A 12,068-nucleotide genomic window follows, 5' to 3' on the forward strand; every position below is an offset into this window, starting at 1 on the left:
TATGATCAAATAGGCCTGAAAGCAGCAGGTTTGTCTATGACAAAAAAATCACTTTAAATTCAAAGAAATCAGAAATAGTTACAAACATTTTAATATTCGTTTAATATGTTTGACTTACACTGGGATGGATCACAGTTACCCACAATTGCCATCATCCATAAAACTCACAACCTACAAGTTTAATAATTTGTTTAAAAAGGCTACTGTAAATATAGGCGGAGATTTTAATTTTGTAAGTTTGAGAGTTACTTACAATTCAGAGTTATCCCAGCATGAAGAGATGGGATGTAATCTCACATCTGCTTGTTTTTGTCAGTTATCTGGCTGATAATTGTAATTTATAACATGACAAGTTGCCCTAAGGTGCCTGAAATCTTATAAAAGCTGGTTGTTTAAATGTGGGTCAAAAAGATGACCATGGCAGATGTTGCAAGTTGATTGTTCCAAAAGTCTTATTTCTAGAATATTGAAGCTTTGCAGTGACGTTAATCCGTTCAAATCCCCAATCAGTGCTGGCTGTCCAAGTAAATTAGACACACTAGAGTTCCAGTTAGGAAACCACAACAGTTTCCCCACCAAGTAAGCACAAAGTATTCTGTTTTGAGAACTTAATTTTCTATTCAGATGTTCATTTTGCCCTTTAAAAAGTTTGCAATCCTGCACCTCTACCATTAAAATGTCTTGGAGAGCTTTGTTTATAACACCTTTAAGACCAGATCCTCAGGTGACACACACACCTGCTTTTAATTAAGATTCATTTCCATCCTTTCATCATCATTTTCATGTCATTTACCGATTTTACAGTATGTTTTTGTAAGTGTTGGCCTAGATGTTTTTTAGGTTTTGCATATATCATATTCTTCTACAGCACATGAAAGTTATTGGCTAAACCTGATACGCTGTATCCTTACTCTTATGAGAATACTTCTGTGTGTTTTAACTGACAAATAAAAAAAACAAAGCTAACAGTAAGTACCGAGGCTCAGTTCAGCACTGCAGCTTGAATTGCCCAAAATTTCAGTTTTAAGTGTGGAAAAAGTTCTCTCAGGTGTGTCATCACCTGACAGGTTGTGGACTGAATGGCCACTCTGCAGCATACAAACCAAACTGAGTCAGATGGGAGACTTAATGTATGTCGGAATGGCGCAAGACTGCTATTAAAATGTTTGAAGAGTTTAGTGAATGATCTGATGTGTTTCAGCAGGCAAAAACTTAACTCCGTAAAAAATCCACAGAAAGGGACGTCATTAACATGCAAAAGTAGAAAATAAATAGGGTAGGGAAAATTTAAAAAGCCAAAAATACATTTTTTGCAACATACTGTGGTGCTTTGTCTTTTTGTCTTTGAATGGTTTTTGGCCAGCAGAAACTATTAAAATGACAAGGAAGGGTAAACTTAGACATAAGAAGAATATAATGTATATAGAGAGATTATATTAAATAATAAAATACATTTTTAATTTTGTAATAGATTCAGTGTAATCAATTTAAATATTTAATTATTTTTTAGATTTAGTAATTTAATTTTTATTTTTTCAGTTTTTGTTCTCCATATCTTTTCAGTCTCACTTCAGGTTGTTCCGTCTCTGTTTAATCATTCAGCATATGTTTGAGGTAATGAAGTTTGAATGGGCGGGACGGAGTGGTTTGATTGCTGTCCGTAGCAGCCAATCATTTGTATGTTGTCTAATTAGCGCGTTGACAAAGGCGGGGACTACAAAAACGTGTCAGCCAATAAAAATCATCATGTTCGCCCTAGTGGCCAATCAAAAGGTTGTTATAGACTGGCCGTGTTTCTGGGTGGTGTTGGGTGGCTCATTTCTTCCGAGGGGGGTATACACAGTGTTATTATTCAAGGTAAGTAGTTTTGAATGTGTGAAATTTTGTTTTTCCATTAAAATGTACAAACGCGCTCGGTCACCTGTGGGTTTTTTAACAGGCTCTATGATAACAGGACGTGCTAAAGGTAGCAGTCGCTGAATAACGGTGTTAACGGTACTTCCTTTCGTCTGTGTTCATAGCGGCTGAAACGGGATGATTTCAGTCATGTTTCTGGTTTAGCTACATGGATTTAAATGCTTTAAAATTTGGCCGTGAAAATAACTGTGGGGTTGCATGTGTTTGAATGCTTTTAGTGAATTTAAAACATGCCCTGTGCGCTGTTTTCCGTCAACTGTTTACCCTGTATTTAAAACTGAAGTGAAAATAGTGTTGATATGATGGAGGGCTGTCGAAGTCGATCGATATAGCTTTTTTTTTTTTGTACCGATACCAAGACTCATTCTTAGTAATCCAGGGGATTGGTATCAAAATTTACAGTCAGATAAAATGCTGGTGCTTTAGCAATATGCAGACCACATTTTATGACAGGAAAGCTGTTATTCAAAGCTTTGCTGCTTTTTTTCTAATTACTTATACATTAGATTTAGATTTAGATTTAGATAGAACTTTATTAATCCCTCGGGTGGGTTCCTCTGGGAAATTCGATTTCCAAAAAAGCACAGCACCGACAGAAGTTACAGAGTTATACACACACACACACATATATATAAATACAGAGACAATATAAATAAAATATACGAAGGGGATAAATAGAATAAATAGGAATAAAAATAAAAATACAAGTGAATTGCACATTTCAAGTATTGAGTCTATTGCACCGTTGACTATTTACAAAAGTATTGCACAAGGTATTGCACAGTGAGGTGAAGAGGCACTACAGCTTAGTTGTTCCCCCCTCCTTTGTCCTCCTGTTTCCCCTCCCTCTCCCCTCCAGAGAGGAGTTAAACAGTCTGATGGCGTGTGGGACAAAGGAGTTTTTAAGTCTGTTAGTTCTTGTCTTTGGGAGAAGCAACCTGTCACTGAACAGACTCTTCTGGTTGTTAATGGCCGTGTGCAGAGGATGCCTGGCATTGTCCATAATGTCCATCAGTTTCTTTAATGTCCTTTTCTCTGCCACTGTCACCAGAGTGTCCAGCTTCATGCCGACCACAGAGCTAGCCCTCCTGATCAGTTTCTCCAGCCTGGATGATAATGTGTACATGCAACGATAATTGGAGTTGATGCGTTATTGTTCTGTTATTTACTCTTAATTTACTCACTTGTTTTTGGCATGCCACTTTGTCAACTTTTTAGTGTTGTGCATTTTCCCATCCTTATTTTTCATGTATTTTTAAGGGAATTTGAATAAATTTAAATGTATTTTAGTATTTATTTATTTATTGTCATTGTCAAGAACAATGAAATTGCGTTTGGGGCTTCCATACAACCCAAAAAAAAGAAGAAAATAATAAATACCCCTTAAAACTCAAGTGTACATATTTAACCCAGTGTGACTCCAATGCAATAAGACAATCCTTAGCAATAATGTTCGTAGAAATTCAGACAAAGACCTGAGAAACATGACAAAATACAACAATGCAACCCATTCAATATTATTGTACTGTGAGATATGATATCAGATATGATAGTTATCTATTTAAGAAAGAGGGGGGGCAGGAGGGGGAAGAGAATAAAGATATGATGCACCAATGCAGACCAGTTCATTGCTATTAAGAAGTTGGATATGGTTATTGTCCGTGAGAGGGGGGCAGAGAGTTCAGGAGCCTCACAGCCTGTGGATACAGGCTGTTGGCCAGTCTGGATGTTCTGGCCTGTATAGACCTGTACCTTCTCCCTGAGGGCAGCAGATGGAAAAGGTGGCGCGCAGGGTGATGTTGGTCCCGCAGGATACTGTGCACCCTCCTCAGACAGCGAGTGGGGAAGATATTACTGATCTCTGGCAGACTTGTTCCAATAATTCTGCCAGCTTCTTTCACCACCCGCTGGAGTGCTTGCTGATCGGCCTTGGTGCAGCTGGGGAACCACACTAGAAATCCATACGTCAGAACGCTGCTGATGGCACAGTTGTAGAAGTTCAACATCAGAGGTCTGGGAATGTGTGCGCTCCGCAGTCTCCTCAGGTAGTAGAGGCGCTGTTGGTCCTTCCGTACAACTGAGGTGATATGGTTGCCCCAGGACAGGTCCTCGGTCACAGTTACCCCCAAGAATTTAAAACTGCTCACCCTCTCCACCGCCTCACTGCCAATGAAGAGAGGCAGATGGTTGTTATGACCCCTCTTCCAGAAATCTACAATGATCTCCTTGGTCTTTTTGGTGTTTAAGACCAAGTTATTGTCGTGGCACCATGGTAAATGGTAAATGGCCTGCATTTGTATAGCGCTTTTCTAGTCCCTAAGGACCCCAAAGCGCTTCACACTACATTCAGTCATTCACCCATTCACACACCCATTCACACACTGGCGATGGCAAGCTACATTGTAGCCACAGCTGCCCTGGGGCGCACTGACAGAGGCGAGGCTGCCGGACACTGGCGCCACCGGGCCCTCTGACCACCACCAGTAGGCAAACATGGGGTTAGTATCTTGCCCAAGGATATTTGGCATGCAGCCAGGAGGCAGCCTGGGATCGAACCACCGACTTTCTGATTAGTGGCTGACCTGCTCTGCCACCTGAGCTACAGCCACCCCTGACTCTAGTTGTTGCACCTCTGTCCTATAGTTTGTCTCATCATTGTTGGATATAAGTCCGAGCACTGTAGTGTCATCTGCAAACTTAACAATGAGATTGGACACGCAGGAGGAAATACAGTCATGGGTGAAGAGAGTGTATAGCAGAGGGCTCAGAACACACCCCTGAGGGGCACCGGTGTTGACCACAAGGGTGGAAGAGGTGTTCTTACCCACTCTGACACTCTGTCTACGGTTAGTGAGGAAGTCCACAATCCAGTTGCACAGAGAGGAGTTAAGTCCCAGTTGGTGGAGTTTGGGACGGAGTTTGTATGGCCGGATGGTATTAAAAGCCGAGCTGTAGTCTACAAAGAGGAGCCGTGCATAGGTGTTCCTGTGTTCCAAGTGCTTCAGTAATGTGTGCAGCACTGTGGCGATCGCATCCTCGGTTGACCGGTTCTCCCTGTATGCAAACTGGTGCGAGTCCAGGGATGGTGGAAAAGCAGCTCTGATGTGTTTAATGACCAGTCTCTCCAGGCATTTGGCGGGAATGGGGGTGAGTGCCACAGGTCTGAAATCGTTCAGACATATGACATTTGACTGTTTTGGGATGGGAACGATGGTTGCTGCTTTGAAACAGGATGGTACCAGTGAACAGGACAACGAGGTGTTATATATAGAGGTGAAGACGTCCGCCAGGTCCGCAGCACAGTCTTTTAGCACCCGGCCCAGCACTCCATCCGGCCCGGCCGCCTTCCTGGTGTTAATGCTCCGGAACACACGCCTCAAATGTATTACCAATACCAAGAGAAATCCTTGCAGTAGACTGGCAGCCTGTCTGTGGTGTGCCCAACCTTTCAGCAATTGGCAGCTGGGTTAGGCTCCAGCCCCTCCCTGAAATCCTGATTTAAATAAGCGAAAGAAAGTGGATGGATGGATGGATGGATGAATGGAATACCAATAGAATTGACAGTAGATACTCCTCTTTTTTCTGATAGAGAACTGAGTTTCTCTGTTACTACCACACTTACTTCTTTGATCAATTTTAATGTTCTTCTATTACAGTTTTAGCTGTTTGGGGTAGTCTGAAGCTCGCTGTTAACTTAGGTGAAGGGATGCACACAACTACTCGACTAGATATTTAAACATTAAGCAAATTATTATTATTATTAATGTACAACAATGTTTTTGTGTTGGTTTTAAAGCACTGTTTACACAGGACTTGCAGCAATGTCATGACCATAGACGATAGAAAGTCAGTAATATTTGGAGAAGAAAAGCAACAACAACAAAAAAACATTAGTGACGTGATGTAGGTAGGGTCCTAAGATAAACCTTCCTTATTTCAAGATGAACAATCGAAGCTACTGAAAACAAGATTGCAGGATACAATGCATTGGCAAATGACAGGGTAGTAAATACATTATTAGGTTACCAGAGGCAACCAGATTCTTAAGTGCCTATTACAAAACTAACCATCAGCTTCAGTGTTGTTGTTGGCTGGTGTTAGCTATTTTCCGATATATTGGTATTGGCATGTATATTAGATTATAAATGAAAATTTAAAAAGTGGAGAAGAAATCACAGAAACACCAGCTGTGTTATTATGAGTAACAATGTAATCCACAAGCTTTGGGATAATTAAAACAAGATTATTTTTAAACAATGCTGTCATACTGTCTTAGTAAGGATTGTTAAACAAATACATGTAACAGATGTTAGGGAAATAGTTGATGTATGTTACAACTGTCTAGGTTTTGTATGTCAGAAAGGAAAAAAAATATTGGCTTATGTATGAGAGTTTTAAATAATCAAATATCGGTATCAGTATTGGTCTAAAAAAAATCATGTATCAGTCAAGTTATAATCGATAGCAGGCTTTTTATCTTTTACACATGGCAGCAGATCATCCAAAAACAGCAACTCACTGTCTAATTTGCACTGGTTGTCCTTTATTATTCATTTTCCAAAATTTGATTGACCTGATTAAATTATTTTTAGGCATCATTTTTATTCAATTTAACTTGTCAGCATGTTACATCACATAAAAAGTGCTGTGAATTTCTTTTTTGAATGCCTTTTTTGTGTCTCTTTGTGCAGATGTCTTTAACCGCCCACTCCTTCCTCTCATGTCTTTATTCACAGCCCCTCTGTTTTTGTGTCATCTCTTCATTTCAGATGCAGTTCATGCTTCTTTTCAGTCGGCAAGGCAAGCTTAGGCTCCAAAAATGGTACGTGCCTTTGTCTGATAAAGAGAAAAAGAAGATCACCAGAGAGTTGGTGCAGACAGTCCTGGCACGGAAGCCTAAAATGTGCAGCTTTCTGGAGTGGAGAGACCTTAAAATTGTGTACAAGAGGTGGGTAGGAACTGGACTTGTTTCTGAACAAAATGTGTTCTGGTTGAACGCCCTCAGAATAGAATATTTTCACACGTCCCTGGGCAATTCATAGGCCCGTCATTCATAGACATGGCTCTGCTGGGGAATCAGGAGAGTGTTACCAAAGAGATGAAGGCATCATCATGACAGCACTCAGACTACAACAAGAAAGAGCATTAATTTAGTCTCATTATATCCTGTTGCTGTGCCAACGGACAAGGAGGCAGACTGCTTGTGAACCGGAGTGACCCCACTGGGATGGACTAACAGAGCCCCTGAACTGCTGATCAGTCTGCAACCATTGCCCCACCACACAGATGTTTATGTCCTCAGTTAAATTCTCACTAAGTGTTAATAGTTCTTAGTATTTTTTTTACATATGTAAAAGATAGATGTAGCAAATGTGATATTACCCATTGGTTTAGGACATTTTGAAGGACCGCTGCTAGGATTTTGACCATCACTGTGTTGGGTTTTTGGAATCAGAAGTGACCACATGTGAACAACAGGGTGGAGTACTAAGTTATCAGTGTGTTATTAGGCCTTGTTAGCAAGCCATTTCTTTAAATGATACTGGTGGATTACCAATCGGTGCTAAGTAACAACTTAAGAAAAAAATCTAAAATTTCACTCAAATTTAAATTGACTGTATAAATGCATGGTGTTTGATGGCCTTGGTTTGGAGCCACAGTATCTTGGTACCTTGCAGTTATTGAGTCGACTATGAGCTCCTCTGTATCTCTTCTAGAGACAAATGTGAGGACGTCTGTGTGACAGCTAAAGCTTGTCTTAAATTGGATTGTGCAACAGGACAATCCCAAGTATAGCAGTAAAATCTCATGGTTATAGCCACTGTGACATTGCCTGTTAGTTTGTAGAAACTGATTTGAAGCCTGATTTGAAGCCATGAGTTTAGTATTTTGGTAACTCTTCCCTCAACATGATAGCCACAGCCTAAAGCACGTTCAGCTTCATCATCTATTTTACTCTAAATGGGACCATAATTTATAATATGAATATCAAGTTGGTTCGAAGAAGGTCTAAAACCAGTGACCAAGATCATAAACTTACCGGGAAAATGTATGCTTAGTTTGTAGATAATGTGAACTGTTGGGTAATTTTCCCAAAGGGAGGGAGGGAGACAGGACAAAAGACACGCTGTGGAGGAGAGCCAGAGATTAATGACAGCTAATGATTAAATGCAGAGACTGAAAAGAAGTGAATGAACAAGAAGGACTCTGTGCATCATGGGAGGCCCCCAGAGGCCTAGGCCTATTGCAGCATAACTGAGGGATGGTCACCTGATCTACCTATAAGCTTTATCAAAAAGAAAAGTTTTAAGCCTAATACTTAAAAGTAGAGAGGATTTTTGTCCCCTGAATCCAGACTAGGAGCTAGTTCCACAGAAACCCTGGAAGCTCTGCCTCCCATTCTACTTTTGAATACCATATGAATGACAAGTTAGCCAGTAGTCCAAGTGCAAAGTGCTCTATTTGGTTGATATATTATTATGATGTCTTAAAGATAAGATGGGTTTGGTTATTCAAGACCTTGCATGTGATGAGAAAGAGAATAAGTGATTCTTGATTTAACAGGGAGCCAATGAAATGAAGGCAAACATAGAAATATGTCAGAATTCTACAGAATTCTGGATCAACCGAAGCCTTTTCGAGGATTATTTAGGACAGCCTGATAATAATGAATTAACAGTAGTCCAGTCTAGAAGTAATAAATACAAGAACTAGTTTTTCAGCATCACTCTGACACAGGATGTTTCTAATTTTAGCAATATTGTGCAATTGCAAGAAAGCGGTCCTACCTTTTTGTTTAGTATGTGCATTGAATGACATATCCTGGCCAAAAATTACTCAGACATCCCTCACAGTGTTATTAGAGTTCAAGGTAATGCTATCCAGAGTAAGCATCTGGTTAGATAATATTTTTAAAGCTGAGTACAGTAACCTAATTTTTATCTGAGTTTAAAAGCAGGAAATGAAATGCCGTAAATATCTTTAAGACATTCCTACATTTTAACTAATTGCTGTGTGTGATATTTGGCTTCAGGGATAGATAAAGCTGGGTATCATCTGCATAGCAATGAGAATGTATGCTATACCTTCTAAGTATACTGCTGAAACGGAGCACGTATAATGTAAATAGAATTGGTCTTCTTTTCTTTTATGCATGAGACAGATTTCTGGATTGTTTAGCTCTGGCTAAAAGTTTCTTTGCAGAAAGAAATTGTCTAATTTTGAGCAACAACATGGATCTGTATGTTGACACTAATGCATCAACCAACAGCCTGTCAGTGTGTAGACGTGTAACTTGTAACACTGAAAATTTCTCTGTATAATTTCTCACATCTTACAGTAATTTAGATGCTTGCAAGCATCGGTTTAAAACTGATCTTCATATTTTCTTTAAATGTGACAGAGAAACAGAGCAAATTAGAAGCAAATAACGAAGCTTAATATTAGTTTTTAACAAATGACTGATTCTTCCACATGCATTTTTGTTCTTTTGAGCTGAACCAGGACCAAAATCTCAGTGAGTTTAATAGAAAGCTGAGAACTGAAACTGTGCCTAAATTCTTAAAATGCATGCTGTTTCCCATCTGATATGTCAGAATTGATCCAGGATCAGAAACAAGGATGGATCCTTTGCCAGTGGCACTACTCATGGTGATGTTTGGTGCCAAATTAAACTGTCCGTAGCTCTAAAACGTAGCTCAAAGCCAGCAGTGGGTAAAAAACCTTTCTGACATAATTATGCAAACACATTTTGGGCTAATCTACTTGTAAATCTGATTCTTACCAAAAACCTTTGAGAAGCACGTAGTCCAGTTTGTTAACACTTGAGTTATTTTGAAGCCTGTATTTACAATTTTCACATTAGTTGTTTAACTGGACATAAACACTGCACGAATAGAATCACCAGTCACATTAAAAAAAAAGGCTTTTGGTTTATAAAAGTGCTTGAAGTTACATTTTTATTATGCATGTGAGAAGTTATTTGACTTTTCTGCTTCATTATGGCTCAATCCAACATGAACAGCTTCTCTGCACGTGCTATCAGGGTGCTGAACAATTCTAGTGCACCGTGATTGGATAATATGTTTCCAGGCTCAGATGTTGATTGGCTCTTTGAATGTTGGGCTGCTGCCATCTTTACAGTTTCACAGTTCTCCCATAAATTTCTTTAAGGCTTCTCCTTATATGTCAACTGTGATTGGATGCTTTGCCAGCAGAACTCATGCTGATATTTTTCCCAAAGTAGACTAAATTGAAATTCAAAGTGTACCTCCAAGTAAGGCTCTAAACTGTCTGCCACATGTGAAATGTTAATATAACCCTTACTTACGTGTTAAGCAACATTCTATAAAGATGTCTTATTGAAGACTAATCCACTTATAAAACAGGGGGACCTGTGCCATCAGGCTGCCAATGCAACATAAAGATGTTCTTTACTTTGGGAGCCTTCTCTACACAGAGTGTGCATTATCTTTTAAAGCGTTGACTTGTTTCTGGAGTGAGTCAGCTCCAGTAAAAATGCTGTCTCACTGCTCTTTTGTAATGACTGAACCGAGCCCTTTGTGCTTCCTGCTTGGCTACACCTTGCATTAATTTTCACAAACTGTAGACAAAGATAGACAACAGCTCGAAACAATCAAGAATTCACCACCAGAAAACAGCCTGGCTAATAAGCAGCTTTGCTGTTCTCTGTGACCTCTGCGAGTATTGTACACGTGTCTTTTTAAGAATCTGCAGCCCTGTCCATTGTGTCCTGCTGCTCCTCTGGTTTCAGAGGATCAACTGACCAGCTCCTTTATTAGCCAATCATCACATGCCTAGTGCCTTAGGGATTATCAGGGATAAAGAACTATGGCAGAATGGGTCTTAACTGTTTCAGCCTTCTGCGTCCGGCTTCTGGCTTTTAAATGAATACCCTGTGCACAGTAAACAGCAGGCCTTAATAATAACGGAGAAATGCCCTCTCAGCACCATTTCAGTGAGACAGTACATCACTGTGAGAGCCTGTCGCAGCTTTACAAATGCCTGAAGTCTGCTCCTTGGCTTTGGCTATTTGATGGTGTAGTTTTCACAACGAAAGATTGTTATTTAAAGGGATAGTTCACCTCAAAATCTAATTCATGTTATTTTTTCTCTGGGCTGTAGTGATGGTTATCTTTTTTGGGTGTACGGCATGCAGTTTTGGAGACATCAGCTGTGGAGATATTTGCCCTCTCTTGATTATATCGAAGACCCTGAGACATTTAAAGGACACAGCAGCCTCCTTCATGCACTCTGGCAGGAAATATAGACTCTATAAATCACACAGCAAATGCAATGCATGTTGTACTACCCTGTATATTGTTTCGACTATGTAGTTTTTCCTATTTTAGCCTTTAAGAATGAATGAAAATAACAGCCTCCACTGTGCTGATGGGGATGACTTTTTCTACTTGACAGTTGTAATTAAAACAACAGTTTTCATATGAAACTTTCTCAGAATTATTTTTCTGAGAAAGCAGGGAACGAACTTTTTCAGTTGAAGTGAATTTGCTTCTCGCTGTGTTGCAGATATGCCAGCCTGTATTTCTGCTGTGCCATTGAGGACCAGGACAACGAGCTCATCACGCTGGAGATCATCCACAGATATGTGGAGCTGTTGGATAAATACTTTGGCAGTGTGCGTTTGTGATGTCTGACTTCCTAATATTATTCTTAGTTATAATTCCCACGTGCTGAGCTGTTCATTAATGTTTAAAGTTATTGCATGTTGGTCACCAGGTTTGTGAACTGGACATTATTTTTAACTTTGAGAAGGCCTACTTCATCCTGGATGAATTCCTGCTGGGTGGAGAAGCTCAAGAGACGTCTAAAAAGAATGTGCTGAAGGCCATTGAGCAGGCTGACCTGCTACAAGAGGTAAGATATGTGATAAAACCACCATGGGAACAATAACAGTTTCAAATACTACATTTCTGGTAAAGATATTTTACACTAGTACACCACTATTTCCTATGTATATATTATATTATATTGAGGATTTCTGGAAATCTGGAGACATCCCCAGTTATTGGTGGTGGCAGCAAGTAAGGTTTAATACTTTTTGGCTCAGTTTGCAAGTCATGCATTAAAGCCAGTCTTTAGACAAAAAACATTTTGTAGTAGTTATTTTT

The 12,068-nt window shown here is 39.7% G+C and overlaps 1 protein-coding gene across 5 annotated transcripts in view; it reads left to right on the plus strand.

The window, feature by feature from the left end:
• Positions 1-1,768: 1,768 nt before the first annotated feature.
• The window catches only part of LOC101477195 (AP-1 complex subunit sigma-2), a 33,806-nt gene continuing 23,506 nt past the window's right edge, over positions 1,769-12,068 (plus strand). For all 5 annotated transcript variants that reach the window (XM_004557064.3, XM_004557062.4, XM_076880567.1 and 2 more), the window contains exons 1-4: positions 1,769-1,857; positions 6,687-6,865; positions 11,467-11,575; positions 11,677-11,814. In XM_004557064.3, the coding sequence (XP_004557121.1) occupies positions 6,687-6,865; positions 11,467-11,575; positions 11,677-11,814 (426 nt within the window). In that variant the 5' untranslated portion in view covers positions 1,769-1,857. The remainder of the gene's footprint in view (positions 1,858-6,686; positions 6,866-11,466; positions 11,576-11,676; positions 11,815-12,068) is intronic.

The sequence above is a fragment of the Maylandia zebra genome, linkage group LG23, assembly GCF_041146795.1.
Source record: "Maylandia zebra isolate NMK-2024a linkage group LG23, Mzebra_GT3a, whole genome shotgun sequence".
NCBI lineage: Eukaryota > Metazoa > Chordata > Actinopteri > Cichliformes > Cichlidae > Maylandia > Maylandia zebra.